Source organism: Neofelis nebulosa, chromosome 9 (assembly GCF_028018385.1).
Source record: "Neofelis nebulosa isolate mNeoNeb1 chromosome 9, mNeoNeb1.pri, whole genome shotgun sequence".
In the NCBI taxonomy this organism is placed as follows: Eukaryota; Metazoa; Chordata; class Mammalia; order Carnivora; family Felidae; genus Neofelis; species Neofelis nebulosa.
Genome location: NC_080790.1, coordinates 13672360 through 13694849, shown reverse-complemented (window position 1 = coordinate 13694849; position 22490 = coordinate 13672360). Strand labels below are relative to the sequence as shown.

The window sequence follows — 22490 nt, the reverse complement described above, 5'->3', positions numbered from 1 at the left end:
AACAGACTGAGCCACCCTGGCACCTCTGCCGTTATTTTTAACCTCTATTTCCTATTGATAATTTCAGTTCTGTTATGTCTGTTCTCACTGCTGTTAGTCCCTACTTGGATATTAATGAGAAGTATGAATTATTATATGGATCACAATAAAATCTAAAATTTAGGAATTTAAAATCCTGTTGAAGTGTATTTGATCCATTAGATTTCCAGTTCACTTATTTGCTATAATGAACTCTTGCTTATTGATTTTTCTTCTTGAACTTATTTTTTATTGATAGTTGCATATTTGTTACTATTCTACTCTGATTTGCTTCCTGTGAGGGAGAGAGATGTTCCTTAATTCTGACTTTTTTTGATTGTAAATAAACACATAATGAGCTTTTATGGATGTATTAAAAGTCCCAGAGGAGATGTTTTCCATTTTGTGTGTATATCAGAATATTAGAAGTATTTTTCTTTGCATCTGTTTTTATGTCTCTTTAGCCTTTTGGAAACAGTTTTATTGTATTAACTTGTATCTAATGCTCAGGACATTCATATGTGTTTTTAAAAATTCATTATCATTAAATTACAAAGTGATTCCTATTTTAAAAGGTAGAATCCTTTGGTGTCTGATGCATGTTACCATGGCAACCTAATAGCAAACTGCAAATCCTAGGCCAAGTGCAGCAAATAAAACACATCGTCATCATGTTGCACACCATCTTCTGTGTAGTACAGAATCTCACATTCATTGTAAGAAGCTTATCACATTTACCTACGTCATCTCCCTCCCCCCAGTTTTACTTAAAAAACTGCCATTTTTTTAATGGTAAAATACTAAAAATCAGTCAGCTGATGTCTGAGCGCCTGCTTACTGCAGGATCATTATTGGGCATTAATAAAAACAGTATGTAAAGGGACATTTAATGTGGGGAAAACCAAACAGTAATGCTTCATTTTTGCTCTTCTACAATAAATAAATTATTGCTCAGTAATTAAGGAGATAGAGGACGGGTGGGGGAAAAGAGATATTTTGGGGAAAATAATGGCATGGTGGTATTCCAGGAAATGTAAGTTAGCAACAAGCTGAAACTAACAGACATTGACTCTTGTTAAATAGTTTGAGAAATATGTTGGATTTTCAAGTTTTGACTTGTGTAAGAGATTCAATATTAACATTCAATTATTTATAAAAGAGATGTTGACTCTTATGTAATTGTGACTAATGCTAATATCATCTCAGGGATTTGTTTAGGTTAAATGTCCTTCGGATTATCTAATACACCTTTTAGATGGTATTTGTTTTATCATGATTTAATTCTTCATTGCCTTCAGGATAAGATAAAGGCCAAGTTTTTAAATGTTATTTATAACGGTTCTTCTTTAGAATCTCCTAAGATTTTGTTAGAAATGAAGATTCTGATTCATTTGATTTAGGAAGGGGGCTGAGATTCTGGATATCTAATACATTTCCAGGAGATGTAAATGCTACTTGCTGGTCCTTGGACCACACATTGAATATCAAGTCTATAAGTTATTTGATGGTTGGCTTCTTCTCTGCTGCTCTAACTTAATTGCTTGCTAGCTACGCCTTATAATTTATGGCATTGTGTCATGGATTACTTACAGTATCGTCTGCACTAAGCAGTTTGCAGACTGTGGCCCAGGGACCCTTGAGACTCTTTCAAAGGGTCAACAAAGTCAAACAATTTTCATAATAATAGTCAGATATTATTTGCCTTTTTCACTCTTATTCACTTATGAGTGAATGGAGTTTTCCAGAGGCTATGAGACGTGGTGATGTCATTGCTTTGAGGACTGACAGAATGTGTACATGTGTGTTCTTTGGCCTAACAGTTTCTCGGTTTTAATTTACAGTATGATAGATATTGATAGGTGTAAACAAAAAGCTCTTTGAGATCCTTAGTACTTTTGAAGAGATGGACCACAGCCTTTGAGAACTTCTGCCCTATGGTATTAAGCTGTAGACACTAAGACTCAGAGGTGTAGAACTGTACCAGAGCTCTTTTCTTAGCCACAGTGACTGCTGGTATGAGTGGGAATTTTGGCTCTCCACATGGTTTTCGTATGCTTTTGGGGGGTGGTCTCTTTACCTCTCTGGGTGGTAGTAAAAGGTCTCATGAGACACCATCCAACCGGGAGTGGGAGTAAGTAGCAACCTATTACTGCCTGATCAAGGTGGACACCTAGGCTCTCTAGGCGGGCTCCATGGACACCCATTATCATGACTCCCTATTTGGCCTACATAACGTTCTCTGACACTGGCCCAAATGGGATATGGAGATGCCTTCTTATGGCATTATAAGGTCCAGGCTACCCACTTGACCTTTGCTAAAGTGTGTGTCATTGGGGGAGTAGAAGGAGGCGCCACAGTTTTTTTTTTGTGGTTTTTGGCTGGAATAGAGCAATTATTGTCTAAAAGCTTTCTGTGCTGTCAGGCTGCCTGGTCCTTTGGCTAGAGAGAGGAAGCTTTTATTAGGTCTTTTTTTCCCATGCACCTGTTGGTATTTCCCCAGTTGCTGTCTTCTCCAAGTCTGGGATATTTAAAGCAAAACAAAAACTCTGGGAACTTACCTTGATGTCATTCCTTGGGTCCTGAGGTTCCTAGCCAATCTACTTCCTTCTCATTCAGAGTTGTCTTATGTTTGTTTTATATATGATTTCCAAAGTTTTTAGTTTTACTAAGCAGGAGAAACAGGGAAAAGTGTATCTATTCCATTTTCCTGGAAGTGGAAGTCTCTGATTTCTTTTTTAACTTGCATTTTGGGAGAAAGAATGAGAGATTGAACTCTAGACTCACACTGAATATCCCTTAAATTTGGTTGTATAAGAAATATGAATAAACATTAAAATATTCCCATTAAAGAAAACCTTGATTTGATAAAGACCTAATTTTTAGAGAAAATATTTCAAAATTTAATTAAATATAATTTGCATGAAAGGAGTCATGACTACTGATGAGGATTTTACAAAACATAAGGTAATCTTGTCTCGTAAGTGTGAGGGTTCACATTATATCAATGTTTTGAAAATAAAATTACAGAAAAATTGATTCAAGAGGTTATTGTAAACCTGTTAAAACCAGTATACAAGAAAGAAATGTAAATGATTTCATAAAGTTAACTTTCAAACTTTCTACTTACTAATAGCTCTACTTTCTAATAGCTTTCAGCCTACTTCTTTCTTAAGAAAAAATTTTTAATGTTTATTTTTGAGAGAGAGAGACAGAGTGCAAACGGGGGAGGGGCAGAGAGAGAGGGAGACACAGAATCTGAAGCAGGCTCCAGGCTCTGAGCTGTCAGCAGAGCCCTGATGCGAGCTGGGGGTGGGGCTCAATTTCATGAACTTCAAGATCATGACCTGAGCTGAAGTTGGACACTTAACCAACTGAGCCATCCAGGTGCCCCTAGCCTAGCTCTTTCTTACTTTCAAAAAAACATTTAATGTGTCATGCAGTTGAAGTGATTTCAGAGCATTAAAAGGATGGGAAAACCACTTAGTTCATTTAACGAGGTATACATTATCAAAATAACACAGCCTAACAAAGATAGTTCCCCAAACCAGTTCCTCCATAATATGTATAGATATTTCATATTTCTGCCAGATCAGTTCTGTCAGTATAATTTTGGAAAGCAGTGGATTAAAAAATTAAACACATATATGGATATCTCTTTCTCCCTTACCCTCCTTTTGTCGCTCACATACTTTCTCTAGAGGCCCCATTCTGGTTCCTACACATCTACTTCATACTCTCTTTGGAACACCACTCCACTAGCCCCCCACCCTTCTGACACACACACACACACACACACACACACGCACGCACACACACACACACAAAGACTGCTTTGTTACCCTGTGTGCATATATCATCACATATGGCTATCATCTGTAGTGAGGACTGACTGGAATCCTTCAGTCCGAAATCAAGAGAGAGAAAACCTCATTTACTCTCTTGCTGCCTAGGTACCTGGTGCAAACCTGGTTGCTATGGTATACAGTCCTTGGTGGACTTAGGTAGAGACTAGAACCATTCTACATATTCTTTCCTTGTATCTTAGACATTTTTGATTACCTATGTTATGGATTTTCTCTCCATTTATTTAGCAAATAGTTATTAGGTGCATATCATTATAAGTCTTAAGTGTATTTTAGAGAGAACAATGAAAGTAATAATCAAATGACTCATAACATTTAATTTTAATCACAGACCGTCAGCTTTGACTTGAGGTGCAGTATTTATATGTTCAAAAAGTTTAGTCTAATTTTACATACATTAATTTTCTAGGCATAAATTTTATAGTACATTGGAAAAAATAGCATGGCTTGTTTCTTTAGGGAACAATTAAGGGAAACTACTGATACTAGGCAACATGGCTTCAAGATATACTTCTTTGGGAAATTAATTTAAAATTAATGCTTTTATCTGAAAAATTGGATGATTGCTTTGGAAAACTTTCAGAAGACATTATGGCATCTCTATTAATAGATCTAGGAAACTAGAAAACAGAGTCTCACAAATAAGAGTTTTTACCTTTTGTGAGTTTCAGTAGTTAAAACATTTAGGGAGGCCCATATCCATAAAATCTTGGCCGTGAATAACTCTGAAGTAAAATCAACTAGTGTGGCATGTGCACATGATTTTAAAAAGCCACAACATAAACTTTTTGTCTTACACTTCTGCAGGTTAGAAGTCTGCTGCAGCGCCGAGGGCTAAAATCAAGGTGGCGGTAGGGCTGTTCCTTTCTGGAAACTCAAGGGGTGAATCTGTTTGGTTGCCTTTCCAGCCTCAAGTGGCCGCTTGTGTTTTTTGTCTCATGGCCCTCTTCCTCTGCACAGATGATATGTTTATTTTTTTTAACTAAAAACGAATGGACGTAGTACTTAAAACTTAAGCTTTGTCTTATTTTACTTCATTGTTACTCTAATACATGTTCAGACCTGATGGCCAAAAGAAAGGAAGAAAATTTCTTCTCTCCTGAAAATGCCAAAAGACCAAGACAAGAAGAGTTGGATGACTTTGACAAAGATGGTGATGAAGATGAATGTACGGTTTCTTTCACAAATGGTACCTCTACTTTGGTAAGTGCAAAATTTTTGGATTGGCCTGATTCTCATGTTTGGCTTATATGTCATATTCTTGATAATTCAATGTCAGGAAAAGCAGTATAGTTTTTAAAAAACTAAGGTAAAATAATGTAACTAATTCTGAAGTTTATGTGAATTATTAGAAACATTTAGGAAAACCCTTAAAACAAAGAGCTTGTTCTTTGGAAAGATCAATAAATTTGGCAGACCTCTAGTAAGACTGACAAAGGGAAAAAAAAAGAAGGCATTACCAATAACAGGAATGAAGCAGTAGGTATGACCACTGACCCTGCAGGCTTCAAAATGACAATGACATGAAAGATGTTCAACATCATTTATAATTGAGGAAATGCAAATTAAGAAGACCACAATGAAATGTTACAACACACCCATCAGACTGACTGAAATTAAAAACAACGACAACTTCAAATGCTGGCAAGGATACAGAGAAACCGGATCATTCATATATTGCTGGTGGGAATGTAAAATGATACTGCCACACTGAAAAATAGCTTGGCTTTTTTTTTTTTTTTTAATTTAACACACACCTGTCTACCACAAAACCCAGCATTTGTCCCAGAGAAATGAAGATATACTTTCACACAGAATTCTATACATGAATGTTTATAGCAGCTTTATTTGTAATAGCCCAAACTGAAACAACCCAGATGTCACTCAGTGAGTGAATGGTTAAATACTGTGGTACATCCATACCATGAAATACTAGTTAGCAGTGACCTCCTGATGTAGGTGACAATAGACATTTCTTTTTTTTTCAATTTTTATTTTTTTAATGTTTATTTATTTTTGAGAGACAGAGAGTGTGTGGGAGAGAGAGACAGAGCAGGAGCAGGGGAGGGATAGAGAAAGAGGGAGACACAGAATCTGAAGCAGGCTCCAGGCTCTGAGCTGCCTGCACAGAGCATGATGCGGGGCTTGAATCCATGAACTGTGAGATGTGACCTGAGCCAAAGTCAGACGCTTAACCGACTGAACCACCAAGGTACCCCATAGACATTTCTATAACATTTGTGAAATGACAGTGTTCTAGAAATGGAGAACAGATTAGTGGACTGGGGGTTCAGGTGGGAGTGGATTGGGTGGGATGTGGATCAGCTATAAAAGGTGACCTAAGGGATCCTTGTGGTGATGGAAATGTTCTGTATCTTGACTGTATCAGTGTCAGTATCCTGGTTGTGATTTTGTACCACAGTTTTTAAGATACTACCATGGGCAGAAACTGAATAAAGAATTCATAGGATCTCTCTGTATTATTTCTTACAACTGTATCTACAATTAGATCAAAATAAAAGTTTATTTTAAAAAACCTTCAACCATAATTTCTGATATTCTACTTATAAAAGGATATAAATGTTTCTGGTTTTTAATAAGATGGCATCCAAAAGAAGACAGCCAGGGAGTTTTTAAAGACTTTATTTTTTATTTATTTATTTTTTAAAAATTTTTTATGTTTATTTATTTTTGAGACAGAGAGAGACAGAGCATGAACAGGGGAAGGTCAGAGAGAGAGGGAGACACAGAATCTGAAACAGGCTCTGGGCACCGAGCTGTCAGCACAGAGCCCGACGCGGGGCTCGAACCCACGGACTGTGAGATCATGACCTGGGCTGAAGTTGGACTCTCAACCGACTGAGCCACCCAGGCGCCCCAAGACTTTATTTTTTTTAAGAGTTTTTAAATGTCCCCTGGGGGACAGTGTCTGGATATATTTTTGATTGGCACAACTTAGGTAGATGTGTGCTTCTAGCATCTACTAGGCAGAGGCTAGGGATGTTGTTAAAATTCTCAAAATCGCAAAGCAGCCCCCCTCCAACAAAAAATTACCTGACTCAAAAGGTTAGTATCGTCCATATTAAGAAACTATGTAATACAATTATTAGATCCTTTAAGGACTTGAGAATGAGTAGTTATTCATTGAAGGTTCCCATTTAATTTCATCTTACTCATTGAAGTTAAGATTATTCACTTATTATATAACTGTTTTCTTTAGTAACACTGCTGATCTTTCTCCAAATGCTTGGATGAGTATAATGAGTTTATTAGACAGATTAATAATTAATTGTTTTCTCCCTCTGTCTCTTGCTCTCTCTCTCTCTTTTTTTTTTTTTTTGGTTACTAGACTGCAGCAGAAGTTGGAATAATTGAGAGTATTCAGCTAAGAAACTTCATGTGTCATTCAATGCTCGGACCCTTTAAGTTTGGTTCTAATGTCAACTTTGTTGTTGGCAACAATGGAAGTAAGTGCTTTTGCCCTCCTTACTTTACTTTGAGTAGTATTTTGAAGTTAGAATGCACTAACTTTTTAAAGTAGGTGATTGTGCATGCTGATAAATCTAAGTTTGGGATCTATAAACTGTGGTCATGAATATTTTCAGTATTTGCTGCTATTCTGTACTTTAAGAAAATAATAAGTTAACTCTAGGTTCATTATTTATGTAGTAGGAATAAACATTTCCTACTTATTGTTTTGACTCCTTTTACCTTGGTGTTCATATCATAGAAGAGTGGACAAGCTAGCCTCATTGTGTTTAAGGCAGCCCTGTGTCTTACATCTATTAAATGTTATAATAGAGCACAAATATAGTGCCATGGGAATCCAGACAAGAAAGAAACTATTTCTCACTGTGGCCAATGAAAGCTTAAGGAGGAGGTGGTATTTATGGTGGCACTTGAATGAAAATTATAGATTCTTTAGGCCTCATTGGGGAAGAGGAGGCTGAGATGTTCCAGGCGAAGATTGCTTATTAGCAGAGGTTTGGAGGGGCAGAAATAGATGTGCATGGATGATGGTGAACAGCCTCATATGGCTTTATCATATCCTACATGGTAGGGAGGGGCAGAAGCTGATGCTGGAGGGGCCTGTCGTAGGTGATACTGGTGAGGATCTTGAATGCCACGATAAAGATTTTGGTGTTTTATTCAGAAGTTAGTGGAGAACCAATTACAGTTTGTCAGTAAGGGATGACATGGTCAAGATTTGTGAAACAAAGTGGCCACACTGTGGAGAATGGATTAGAAGGGGAGAGGCATAGAGGTTAGAAAGACCAGTTATGCAGCCTTTGTGATGGACCAGCCAGGCATGAGCTGTCGACAGCTTGACTGACCAGTACATGGAGAGGAAGCTTGCCAGAGTCTACGGCTGGTGACGGTGCTAGAACAGGATAGTAGGTGAATGCAGCTCCACATTCTGCTTAGTTGTTCTTTGTTTCCCCTGCTGTATATTCAGTCCAGAGGAAAGTGTTTTCAGAAGGAGAGAATGGACAGAGGGATTAGTGCTACTGGGAGGTCCCACAGGACAAGAAGTAAGGAAAAACTTGTGGGTTCTGCAATTAGGTCTTTTCTTCTTTTTTAACTTTTGAAATAGTTATTTTATTACTGAAACTTAGAGAAGAAGAAATAATGCAAATAGTGGAGGCAGTGAATTTGGAAACGAAGGAGAGATTTAGAACAGAGACTTGAAAGGCATTCGAGTAACTAAATCAGGTTAGCCAGTGGTGAATTTTGGTTAATTTAGGCTATGTTGTGGGAAATGATGGGCTGGTAAGAGTTGATTGAATTGGTTGATTGTGGAGTTCAGAAAATGATTGCATATTCTGGGTAATTGTTTAGATATTGAAATTTCAGCTTGTGTTATTTTATATGTTAGAGTCAAAAGAAGTATACTTTTCAGAAAGTTAGCAAATGAATAATCAAATTAGGAATAAGAGTTGTCAAAATATTACATAGAAACATTTATCTGTATGACTGATGATTTTTTTTCATATTGAAGTTCATTTATTCATTCAATAAATACCAGAGTGCCTATTATGGGCCACTATTGGCTGTATCATGTTGAATAAAACAGACAACATCCTGTCCCTGTGGAGCTTGCTTGCATTCAGCGGTTGTTAAAAATAGTTTCTGGCTTCTGTGAATTTGTGGAAAAGTAAATCATACCTAAATTAGAATAAAATGATAATTTTATTATAAAATTAATTTAATTTATTTAAATTAAATTAATTTAATTTATTATTAAATTTATTATAAATTATAAATTATGATAAAGATTAGATAAATTCAGTATCTATGTGTAATTAAAAAGATAACCTCATTTAATAGGCTGATGGACCAAGATGAAACAATGAGCATTTTAGGTTGGAAAGATATCAACCTTTTTTTTTTTTTTTTTTAATTATTAGTGGCAAAAATTTGAGTCCTGAATTATACTAATTTTTTTTCTAATTGCAACAGCTAAATATTTCATGATATCTATAATTCTTTTTTTAAGATTGCTGAAAGAAAATGGTAATCGAAGTGTAACACTTCATTTCAGGGTTAGAACTAATTTACATTTTCATTCAGAAATCTTTTTACATCAAATTGTGGGAGTCAGCCTCTTCTTTTCTCTCTCCTTAATGAATGTGATTTCATCAACACCTGTTTCCGTAGGTGGGAAGAGTGCAGTGCTCACAGCTCTCATAGTTGGTCTTGGCGGAAAAGCAGTCGCTACCAATAGAGGCTCTTCTTTAAAAGGTTTTGTGAAAGACGGACAGAAGTAAGTGTTTGCTTTCTACATGTATTTTCCAGTTCCTTAGTAAGAAGTGGCTGCTTTAGATTCCCAGTTCATGTAAACATGATAGGAAGTGAATTGGCTTCCCAGAACTGAAACGGAAGAGTCCCATCTTTCCATTCCTTTCTTTTCTCCCCGTTGCCAGTATGGCCCACTGTTGCCTGTTCAGCTGTCCAGAAGGAAAGCTCGCGTAAAGTACTGCCATGTGCCTGCCCTCTTACACTCTTGTTTCTATTACCTTTTTGGAGGAAAGAACAAGCAATGATGAATCTACGTACTTCTGTTTATTTTATTTTATTTTATTTTTTTAATGTTTACTCTTTTATTTTGAGGGAGAGAGGAAGTGCACACAGTTGCACGCACAAGCTGGGGAGGGGCAGAGAGGGGGGAGAGAGAATCCCAAGCAGGCTCCATGCTATCAATGCAGAGCCTGACATGGGGCTCAGTCTCAACCATGAGATCATGACCTGAGCTGAAATCAAGAGTTGGACACTTAACCAGCTGAGCCACCCAGGCGCCCCACTATGTACTTCTACTTAAAGAGATATTTATAAACATTGGACTTTCCTTGCTCTTGATCCAAACCCAGCCTGAATAAGTTCATGTTGGTGTGTTACAGGCAAAAGCAGAGTCAGCAACCAGCCAGGGGTCCCCGCACAAAATTTCTGCCTCCAGTTCACTAAGAATTCCAAAAAAGTATTCTGGTGTCTTTGATTTTCTGTCCTTTACTCAGGTGGTTTGCAAGTGGATTTGATTTGAGGACTACACCCACACGTCTGTTTGTGGTCCATCTTGACTCTTGGAAAATGGTCATAAAACTGCCTTCATTCACTCTACACCTGTATTTCTTCTTGATATAACTTGCCTTCATGTAACTTCATATAAATTGCCCAATTTGGATCATCATAGACTTAGGGCCTTTTGCCCATTAGGAGCACTCTTCAGGCCGGTCTCCTTATTCTTATTACTGCCTCGAATAACTCCGAAGGGGTCCTTGCGTCTCCTAAAAACTAGAAGTCCCAAACTGTTCTGCTGGCTCGCAGAGTGAGGCCGCTCCCATTGCTCAGTGCTCCTTTGCACACCCCATGCCCAGAACTTCTGGAACTTTGATAATTAGCAGTGAGATCTTTTTTCTCATATAACAGACTTTCCTTCTGCTCAATGTTCTTTCCGTTTAACTTTAATTTTATTACTAAAAAACAGAATAGGGACGGGATGTGAACCAGGATTGCAGTTTTCTCATGTATTTCTCAGAAAGCTGTAAGAATATTAACCCAAGCCGAGGTTCCAAGTGGACTCAGGAGAAGGGAGGTAAAGATACACGGAAAACATTCCCCATGCTGTATGGCCGTGGAAAATAACTATTCGGTAACAATTCTCCAGCATATTTTCTGTCTCTCCTTATCTTATTGGGGCTGCAGCTCAGCAAGGTCTTCTCCCCCTTCCATAGTCCGCAACCAAATGATCTCTGAAATCAAAAATTAGCTATTCCAACCTTTTTAATGGCTCCAGCTCTGTTTCAATTCATTACACTTAACTATACATTTCTTAGTTGTCTAAACAGTCACCTAGTCTACCTAGTCAGATAACACATTGATCTTTCAGATAGAAGCTTCAGGAAAAGAAATAATTTTTTTCTGTAGCCCTAATTGTTTTATATCTCAATAAATAATTTTTTGTTTTTTTTGTTTTGTTTTGTTTTTTTCCATTTGAGAAGTATCTGGACCAAAGCAGAAACTTCTTTCTGAGACTTGTCTTCAGAATACCATTTTTAAAAAGAAAGGAAGAGGCCAGCTTACACAGATCACCAACTTTTAAGGACACAGCTGCCTAGAGGAAATTAATATATTTTAAATAGTTAATAACAGTTAAAAGCCTTAACCTGAGCTCAGTCTCCTTTTTACAGAGCTTGACTGAAAAAGTAGCTTAAAAACAGCTTTTCCAAACCCACTACTATTTCCCTAGTCATCCCCTTCTGTTTAAAATATTTAATATCTGTGAATCTCTTTATATTTTATAATCTCTGATTCTGTCATCATTTTTTACAGATTCACCTCATGGAGCTTTGCAGTTCTAGTCTTAAGTCAGTTCTACATCTAAGATTTGTGTGTCTGCTCCATTTTCCCTGAAGGAAGTCTGTCTGGCACAGGTTTGGGAGAGTCCTCGGGACTCTCCTTCCCTCCATGTCAAACATTACACTCCCCGTTGGTAGCACCTGGGCTCAGTCCTGTCTTGTTTGGGGTTTTAGCTCTCTGTAGCAGTCTTGCCTAGTGAGATTTGGAGAAGCCAGAGAACCCTGCCCTGAGACACTCTGCCTGGGGGTCACCTCTCTGTCGGCTACCAGCTCTTTACAGTGGTGGTGAATTAATTCACCTAATACAACTTCTCCCATGGAAACCTCTGTCAGTGCCCCAAGGTCTCATGGCCCTCACTATTCAGGTTCTTTTTGAACATATTTAGTTCACTGTTCCCTCCCTTGGCTTTCTAATACTAGCCCTGGTTGCCTTGGCATCTGACAGCTGCAGCATTGGGAGTGAGTTATGGAGGGACAAAAACTCTTACTCCTGCTGTACATTGCTGATGTATTTAGTCAAGGCTACAGAACTTAACTGCAGATGAGCTGGCTATTCAGAGACAGAGCAGATGCATCATATTTTTGTATGGTTCGTGCCTTCTTCGTGCCTATGTTCCTGCTGCTGCCAGGTACCTCTGTGCAGATAGACTTTTCCAGGGTTGAGAAAGAAGCCAAATTCTTTCTGTGGCACTGCTTGTTTGTGATGTCATTCTAAAAGAACTCTTCACTTAAGGATTTCCTGTATTTACAGACATTGGGCTCCCTGACTCTTGACCCAAATTGAGAATTAGCCACATTAGTAGCTGAGGAGACAGCAGTTAGTGCCCCGCAAAGGTGTCCCTGTCTCCTGGTACAGTTACTAGGAGGCTTTTCTCTTAAACCTTAATTTTTTGAAAAACTTGCTTTTCTTTATTCAGTTCACATCGCAACAGAATACCAGTGCCTCCGAAGTTCTCACAATACTAAAGGTAGCTATTAAATACACAGAGTAGCTAGGAATGAAAATAATAAAATATACGTTTGCTAATCAAGAGAGATGTTTGATGATTCAAAGAGGAAACATATATAATCACTTTATTTTTAAAATGTTTTCATGAAGTACATTCACTTAATATAGGTAAACATACGAGTTAATGAAAAAAAATATTTTATTCCGTATTGTGGGCAGCTGCCCTTCCCCTATTACACTTTAGTTAACGGTTTTCAACTTTGTTCATTAGAATCAACTGGAGAGCTTTTAAAAATTCCATTAATTGGGGCACCTAGGTAGCTCAGTAGGTTAAATGTCTGACTTTGGCTCAGGTCATGATCTCATGGTTTACAAGTTCGAGCTCCATGCCGGGCTCTGTGCTGACAGCTCAGAGCCTGGAGCCTGCTTCAGATTCTCTGTCTCCCCGTCTCTACCTCTCCCCTGCTCATGCTCTGTCTCTGTCTCTCAATAATAAATGTTAAATTAAAAAAAACCCTCCCATTAATTACAACTTGTCTGGAGTATATCTGTCCTAATTGGGTATTTCTGATTTAAACACACACACACACACACACACACACACACACAGAGCACACAGGGGCGCCTGGGCGGCTCAGTTGGTTAAGCATCCAACTCTTGATTTCGACTCAGGTCGTGATCTCATGGTCATGAGATCCAGCCCCGCGTGGGTGCTGGATGTAGAGTCTGCTTAAGATTCTCTCTCTCTCTCTCTCTCTCTCTCTCTCTCTCTCTCTCTCTCTCTGCCCCTCTCCCGCTCATGTGCACTTGTGCACGCACGCCTTCTCTCTTTCTTTAAAAAAAAAAACAACAAAATACACACACCCCAGCCCACTTAGGGTAGCTTTAGAAAACGAGATTTAGGGGTGCCTGGGTGGCTTAGTCAGTTAAGCGTTCGACTCTTGATTTCGACTCTGGTCAAGATTTCACAGTTTGAGTTCAAGTCCTGCATAAGGCTCTGCACTGACAGCACAGAGCCTGTTGAGGATTTCTCTTCCTCTCTCTCTGCCCCTATTCTCTGCTCTCTAGCTCTCTCTGAAAATAAATAAATAAACATTTAAAAAAAAAAGGGAGATTTATTGTAAAAATTCAGGGATTTGTATATTAGAAGCTGCAGGAGCGAAGAAGTATAGTTGGGTCTCATGAGTAACTGGTACTCAGAGACCTCAGAACCAAGGATCTTTTGTCTCTGGGCCTTTCTTTTCTGTGTCTATGGCTTTTTCTCTGTATTTTTGTCTCTAGGCCTCTGTCTGCCTCTCCCTTCCTTTGGGTCCATGCGGCAGCCCTTCTGTTCCACCTCCCTCACCCCCTTGTATAATGGGCTGTACCGTATTGTGCCCCCTTCCCTCTGTCTCCTTATGACAGGTGTGTGAGTTTGTGAGGAGTGTGTTCTCTACCTTACAACTTAGCCAAGTCTTCATTACTCTGTGTCTTTGTTTGTGCAGTCGTCCAGTCATCCACGTCTAACTGTCTTAGTCTTTGGGTCTGTGTACGTTCTCTGTGTCTGATTTACTGCCAATATCTGTGGGTGTGTCTCTTTCACTTGGTCTAGGTGGTTTTCTAAGAGGTTATCTGTTGTGTGCTCTTGCTTCTCTCTGTAGCCTCTGCACATGTTCTGCTTGCTCATCTCAGTATAAAGCCCCAAATTGGTTTCTCTAGTCCTCAGAGGCTTCAGGGAATCACCAGCTCTTAACGTGGTTGTGCCTTCATTTGAGTTTGTTTTTAAAACTTCATTGTGAAATAATTTAGATTTATGGAAGTGTTGTAAAGATAGTATACTTTCCTTTATGCCCTTCATCTAATTTCCCTTAATGTTGACATCTCAAGTAACTAAGGTTACTCTTTCTGAGTTCGAATCAGATTTCTATATTTAGCTCCATCCCTGGAGGGCAGGGTGAGGACTGATCAGGCTACTAAGCCCTGTCTTTCTGCTCAGGCTCTGGTGAAGAAGAGGGTGACTGGAGCAGGAGGTAACAAAACCCTTCAGTATGTCTACTGTAATATCAGTTTACAGTGAAGTTTATCTTGAGTATTTTTTTCTGCATTTCCTGCAGATGGGAACAGTTTGGGAATCTGATTATAAATTCATGAAAACAAGTTCTATTAAAGATTTCATTTAATTACTAGTTAAAGTAGTTTTGCGTTAAAGGGCTTTAGCATTTTGGGAGATGTTCACCTGAATCAGAAAAAAATATTGATTGCTTTTACGTTTAAGGAAATTATGAGTGTGCATATAGTAATATACTTCCTTAACACTTTTTGTTTTTCTACCAAGTCTTATTTTTTTAAAAAAAAGTAGAAAAATAAGATTGATTTTTTTTTTCCTGTGTAAAAATGTGCATGGCTATAAATGCTCTAAACTTGTTTAAAACTTTAAAAATAATTCCTTTATAATATCAATAGAATTTCAAGAAATTCTGAGCTTCCGTTTACATTTCTTGGTATCAAATACTTTCATTTTTTTATTGCCATACATTTGAAAGATGAAAGTTGCTTCATTTGATTCTAATGTTCTTGGAAGATGTTATTATTTCCCCATAATTGTTACTTCGTCATTCTTAAGGGATTGCTGTCAGCATGATGCTTTATTTTATAGTCAGACAGTGTAGTATTCCATGTTGCCTATAAAAGGTGTATAACTTATCTGCATGATTTGAAACAACCAAAATTTTAACGGGTTTTATGTGACCGTGGTATTTCTATTATGGATAGAACAGTCAGTATTTCCACAACTCTTATTCTCTCTTTTTTTTTTTATTAGGCATGGTATATTCAGCATTATTCTGTAGTAGCCTATCAGCCATCAGCTACTGGTATAAAGCTACTTTTCAAATGAATTAGGCAAATTATTTTGGAGGTTTTGAAAATTCTAGTAACCTAGTATTGAAATTGCACTGTACCTTCATGTGACTTACCTTAACCTTCTTGCTTTAGCTCAGCAGATATCTCAATAACATTAAGGAACAGAGGAGATGATGCCTATAGAGCAAACGTGTACGGTAACTCTATAGTTGTGCAACAACACATCAGCATGGATGGAAGTCGATCTTATAAACTAAAAAGTGAAACAGGTTTGTTATGAATGTCTTTTCATTTCATATAAAATATTAGTAAATGTTCAGTTAAACAGTGAAGTGATTGCTCAGGTATTCATCAAAAGGGCATTTCTTCCTAATCTCTTGAAACCTTTCTCATGTCAGATCATGGGTTGGTTGCATGTATGTGTACATGCACATGTTTATGTACGTACATATATGCACAGAGTTGTTTCATCCCAGGACATTGGACAGCAGAACCATGATTATCAGAGTTTGGGTCCACTTGAAACAGGCTGTGCCATTTTGTCCTCACCCGCAGACCTCCTTTCACCCCTGTAGTTGCTAGCACATGTGGAAAGATGTGGTTCGCAAAAGGTGGGGAAAAAGTTCGCAAAAGGAAGAGGAGGCAAAGAGGTAGGTGAGAAGGAAGAGCAAGCGGGAATGGGAAGCTAATGGGAAGAAGAGAAGCACCATCATGGTGTCCGCGCTTCTTCCTCTGCGTGCTTGGGTCATGATCACCGTAGTGGCCAGCTCTCTCAGATGCGTGCGTATTCTTGATGACATCACAAAAATAGTAATGCTTATATTGGTAAATAATTGCTTCATTTTTCTCTGTATTTTTGCCCTAAAAACAGTCTGGTCATTTGTATGTGTTTCTCTTAACCAGGCACCGTGGTTTCTACTAGAAAAGAAGAGCTGATTGCGATTCTTGATCATTTTAACATACAGGTAATTGCTAAATCTGCATTCCTGATTGATGCAACTGGTCACTTTTTCATAAGCTGTCATTTGCAATGTCGAAAGAATTCAGATGGGCTCATATGAGTAAATTGACCACAGGAGGAACATGTACAACTATTGTTAGTGACATTGCTTAAAATTTGCTAATTCAGCAGGTGTTTTCAATGCCTAATATCACACTCGTATTTTGACAGAGCAGTCAAGAACATGTAGTCTGCACCAGTATGGGATAGAACTGCTGTTCATAAAAGCTATACAGTTTCTTTGCTTTCTGTTGCCCTAGGCTCCCTAAGCTCAGTTGCTAAGTCATTATAGAAAGGAAATTTATTCCAAAAAAATAAAGCATTTCTTTATGTATTTTGGAGTTCTTGATCATAACTGCAGGAGGTGTGTCAAGTCCTTTCTGCTAAGATAACTTTGAGTAATTAGAAATAGAGCATGTAGTCTTATGATGTGAGCACTGGAATTGTCCTGGGTGGTCATCTGATTCACCTATATTTTGTAGGTGAGGAAGGAGCTAGAAAAAGTAAATGTACACCTACAGTCGTCTAGGCATGCTTGCTGGTAGAGCCCGGATTGGGATCCAGGCATCCCTGTTACATTCTGATGTACTACCCTGCCTTATTCCGGGACGAAGAACACCAAGGCTAGTCACCAAGGGAAAAGAACAATTACAAGTCTAGGTATCTTTGCCAGTTTGGTTCAGAACAAAGCTATCCAGAAAAACTTTCTGTGATGGTAGAAATATTCTGTAGTATGCTATTCAGTGGGGTAGCCACTGGCATCTTGCTCTTGAGCACCTGAAATGTGCGACTGAGAAATCGAGTGTTTGATTTTATTTAATTTACTTAAGTGTAAAAAGCTCCATGTGGGTAGTGGCTTCCATGTCAGGCAACAGAAATTTAGAAAAATACTTATTAAAATCTGAAGAAAAGCAGACATATCAAATAAATTTGAGGCTAGAATGCAGGACAATTTTAAAGCAAAATCAGGAAAACCAAACGTATATGGAATCATAGATGTTTGGGAGGATCTTGGAGGGCATCCAGTAGGTTTCTCACACTCCGTACTTACCCTGTGTGGAATCCTTCACTCTTCAGCAACTACTTCTAAGTGGATTGTGATGGAGGAATCACTTCTGCCTGAGGCTTCTGATTCCTTCTGTGGACAACTCTATTTATCAGAAAGAAAAATTATGGGAAAGTTGAATTAAGCCTGTTCTCTAAGTTCCCGCTTCCTTGGGGAATGTAAAAACATGTTTATTTCTTTTGAAATATGTAAAGATTGTTACAACTCTTCTAGTCCTCTTCTAGTATGATGCAGTTGCTAAAGGTTCATTTATCAAAATATAGAAGGTCTAGAGCTGCACTTACCTGTATAATAACCATAGCTACGTGCGGGTATTAAGCACTTGAAATGTAGGTAGTCCAAATTGTGATGTACTATAGTGTGAGATACATATGAGATTTTGAAGAGTTACTGCAAAGGAATAATTCAATTTTTATATAGGTTATATGTTAATTGATATTTTAGACTAGAAATATATTAAAATTGATTTTCCCTGTTTATTAATATCGCCACTAGCAAATTTAAAATTATCTGTGTGATTTGCATTATGTATCTATTAGACATTGGTGGCCTAGAATAACCAAGTGGGAGGAGAATATTTAATGTCTTTAAGTACCTGATTATTTTGTCCCCTGTGCCTATTCTTCTTATCCTTTCTCTGAAGTTTACCCGTTTGTGCTTGCCTTTTGCTTGTTCTAGAGTCTCGACAGGTAAAGCTACAAGGTTCTTACATAATCCCTAGAGTAGGGTAGGAACTAGGAATCCCATTTCAAAAACAATCAAAAAGTTGTAGACAAGAGAATGTAAGTTTGGTGAAGTTAACTGATTCAAAGTTGGTTAAAATGTCTTGTCATTAAAGACTAGAACATTAGGTCTTGTTTTTAAGAAGTCAAATGGAATGTGAAATGAAGATATAGGGCAAACTTTGTAAAAAATATGTGGCAGTCTGTGTGGCCTACCTATATAATAGTAGTGATAAAAATAATAAAAAGTGGCATGTAGAAGTTTGATTTTGTTTTTTTAATTGAGAGAGAGAGAAAGTGGAGAAAGGGCAGAAGGAGAGAGAGAATCTTAAGCAGGCTTCATGCCCTGTGTGGAGCCCAATGCGGGGCTCAATCTCACCACCCTGAGATCATGACTTTGGCTGAAATCAAGAGTCAGACACTTAACCAACTGAGCCACCCAGGCACCCCTGTAGAGGTTTCTTTATAACTGCATAAATGGTTTTGTTATCTTAGAAGACCCCACATTTTACAGATGGCAAAATGAAGGAGTTTAAATTTTTTTTCATTTATACTGGTCCTACATATTCCATAACTTTCAAACCGTATTATTTTCTAGTATGTAAATTATTTTCTTATTAATGCCAAAGACATAAATGAGTAATGACCTTGAATTTTTCTGAAGCAAGTTATATGTTTTTTAAACTTTTTCACCTGTACTTTGATGAGTTACTGTACTTTACTGTTACTTTAACTGTACTTTAACTTGCTAGTTACAGATAGTTTAATTCAAGCAATAGTTTATTTTAAATGACTCCTCCTCCAAAAGGTAGAAATAACTCCAGCATTTCGATTTATTTTATAATATCTTCATGAAGAAATAACAAATCTGAAAGAAAAATAATCACTACTTGTCATCATAATTCCTATTAGAAATAACCAAGTTGGGAGCTGCCTGGGTGGCTCAGTCGGTTAAGCAGCCAGCTCTTCATTTTGGCTCAGGTCATGATCTCACCGATTGTGAGATTGAGCCCTGCGTCAGGTTCTGTATTATACTTGAGATTCTCTTGCTACTTGGGATTCTCTCTCTCTCCTCTCTCCCTGCCTCTCCCACTGTGTTCTTGCTCTCTCTCTCTCTCAAAATAAACATTAAGAAATAACAAAGTTGGACCTTTTGTATTTAGTTGGAGAAACTAACTTGCCCAGGGCAACATAGGGGGTGAGAGACAAGAACCCAAGTCAGCTGGGAGCTTTATTCACTGTTGTCTGATTGTTAACCAGTAGCATAGGAGTGATATTCTATAAAACAGGTGAAAGAAGTAACAACTTTCTAATAAAAATACTTCTTCAGAGATTTCTTGTGCCCTCATATAGTGGCAGAAAAATTTTGACTATGCTATTTATTTTAGTATCATGAAATATTGAAATATTTTCCCTACATTAATAACTAACATTTTTTCTTTGTGTATTTACCCTAATACCCTAACCTTAGCCTTCTTGATGACGCCATGGGTGAATTGTATTCTGTATTTCAGTCGGTTTATCTTAAGTCGTTAAAATGAAATAATCAGAAATAATCTTTCTTATTTATTTCAGGTGGATAATCCAGTTTCTGTTTTAACACAAGAGATGAGCAAGCAGTTCTTGCAGTCTAAAAATGAGGGAGACAAATACAAAGTAAGGAACACCAAAGTAAATATGAATTTATCAAAAAAGAATATATTTCTAGATTAAGCATATATACTGAATATAACTTTTGCTCATGTTATAAAAACTGAGTTTTTAAAAAATGTTTATTTATTCTGAGAGAGAAAGAGAATGATCAGGGGTGGGGGGGAGAGGGAGAGAGAGAGAGAGAGAGAGAGAGAGAGAGAGAGAGAGAGAGACAGAATATCCCAAGCAGGCCTAGCACTGTCAGTGCAGAGCCTGGTGCAGAGCTCGAACCCAAGAGCCATGAGATCATGGCCTGAGAGGAAATCCAGAGTCAGAAGGTTAACCGACTGAGCCACCTAAGGGTCCCTTGAGTTTTTTGTTTTTTTTTTTTTAAAGCCATTGATTTATAGTAATAGTGTAGGGCTAATTTAGGAAAGTTCTAAGTAGGTATGATAGAAACGTAATTTTCATGGTAAATTCTTGCTTTCACTCTTTGGCTCTGAATTCTGAGAGAGAACGGATTATTCTAAAATTAATCTTTAAGAAAATTAAAAGGAATGATTGGTCATGCATAACAACCTTTAAACCTTAAATTATAAAGCTAGCAAAGTATTTGACTTCTACTAAAACTTATGCTGTAACTTTTGAATGGATTTCACTATTTCCTTTTCTAAAAATTTAAGATGTGTAAAGATCAAGGATATGGATGTTTTCTCTTTTTTTCATACTTGCTTAAAGAATGAAAGAATAGTGAACGTGAGTTTTTAAGATGGTATTATTATCACACCAAAAGTGTTTTCTTACATAGGCTTTTAAGAGTTCTTTCAAGTAAATGTGTAGATGTGAACAGAGTAAGTGAAATAAATTTGGGGTCTGAAAACATGTTCTTTTGTGTATATGTGTACTTGCTCAAGATTGTTTTTAGTGTCTTTTTACATAATTAGTCCACAATTTTTTTTTTACAGTTCATGGAAGTTTACAGACTCCTAATTGTGTTTTCCTTATTGATACAGTTCTTCATGAAAGCAACCCAACTTGAGCAGATGAAGGAAGATTATTCGTACATTATGGAAACAAAAGAAAGAACAAAGGAGCAGATAAATCAAGGAGAAGAGGTTTGTAAACACTTGATGCCAATATTTTTGAGGTCAAATTACTATAGTACCTATAAGATAAATGGTACTGTAAAATTACATACTTATATATAAATACGTAGCTATAGAAAACTAATAGCACTTTCATGGTACTCTATGAAATATACGAAGGGTGGTTTTTATATTCAGGGTATTTTACTAGCCTTTACTTTGTTATGTAATAATGGGCATGTACACATTTTCCTCTGTTAAGTTATAAACTAGAGGACAGGGCAATATTTTACATACTTACGCCTGGATATATGACTTACTGGTTCTACAATAAGGTATCACTAATTCTCACTATAAGTCGTTTGAAAACTGTAGTATTTCTTATGATGGCAAAAGAAGCACAAGCCTCAAGCTGATATTAAACGTATGAAACGCACATGTAATTATATATGGTAGATAAGTATTTCATCACACTGGTAAATTGTTAACATTCATTAAGCACTGATAGCTTGGTGGCAACTGTCACATCTGTACTTGCCAGGTTAGCAGCTGTGCATATCTGTGTGAATTTGAAATTACTCAAGCCAGCGTGACTTACTTAAATTTGTTTTTACATCTGCTGTATTTTGTTTTTATACTTTCTTCTTCAGATTCCTGAAGATCCAACCTTCTGTCTGATAATCAGAGACCTCAAAGTCATAAGGCTTACGTTTGAGCCTTTCGTCCAGTACATTAAGTCCACCAATTTTTATGTGATTCTGTATCTTATTCTTTTGTTAGTCAGTTTCATACAACCAGTTCAGCTTTCAGCTGTTTCTTAGCTTGTGCTTTTGACACAGAATTGTACTAATGATTGCTCCAGGTCACCTTTAGTTAGATGTCACACTGGCCCTTTTACTTCAAGTTTTCAGGATTGCATATGTAAAATTAGGTCTGTGGCTGTATGAAAACTTAAAAAGCAAGGATGGGTATATTTATTTTTATTCCCCACATTGTCCCTTTAAACCGCAGGTATGTGGTAGTGTACAAGGAGGCACTGTAAACCACAGAATTAATACAGCACACTTTCTTGGAGTATCAGTGTTATTGGGAAAAGGAAATATTTGCATATTCAGAAAAAAGTAAAATATGTTACATTTATTATTTTTAAAATAATAAGTCAGGACTTTGAAGAAATTTGTTTGCTTTAGACAGTGGGGGGGGTTGAACACCCACTCTCTCCATGGTATACTTTGTTATCAACTAGTAAAGATATTTTAATTATGAAGTTAAAGAAGCACTTCCCTATATCATGTAGCAGAGTTCCGTATGTATAATGTGCACTTAATAAGAACTTTTTTCTAATTAATTAATTAATTAAATATTAATTAAATATCTTGTATTCTTAAACTCTGGATTTAAATAGCTAAATCTATAGGAAGAACTTTATATTCTCAAAATAAACTCCGAATTTGAATAACT

General features: G+C 37.2%; 1 protein-coding gene across 2 annotated transcripts in view; it reads left to right on the top strand.

Moving 5' to 3' along the window:
- The window catches only part of SMC6 (structural maintenance of chromosomes 6), a 78857-nt gene that overhangs the window by 3325 nt on the left and 53042 nt on the right, over nt 1-22490 (top strand). For both annotated transcript variants that reach the window (XM_058682586.1, XM_058682585.1), the window contains exons 2-8: nt 4942-5084; nt 7231-7348; nt 9540-9645; nt 15657-15793; nt 16428-16489; nt 19888-19968; nt 20958-21059. In XM_058682586.1, the coding sequence (XP_058538569.1) occupies nt 4947-5084; nt 7231-7348; nt 9540-9645; nt 15657-15793; nt 16428-16489; nt 19888-19968; nt 20958-21059 (744 nt within the window). In that variant the 5' untranslated portion in view covers nt 4942-4946. The remainder of the gene's footprint in view (nt 1-4941; nt 5085-7230; nt 7349-9539; nt 9646-15656; nt 15794-16427; nt 16490-19887; nt 19969-20957; nt 21060-22490) is intronic.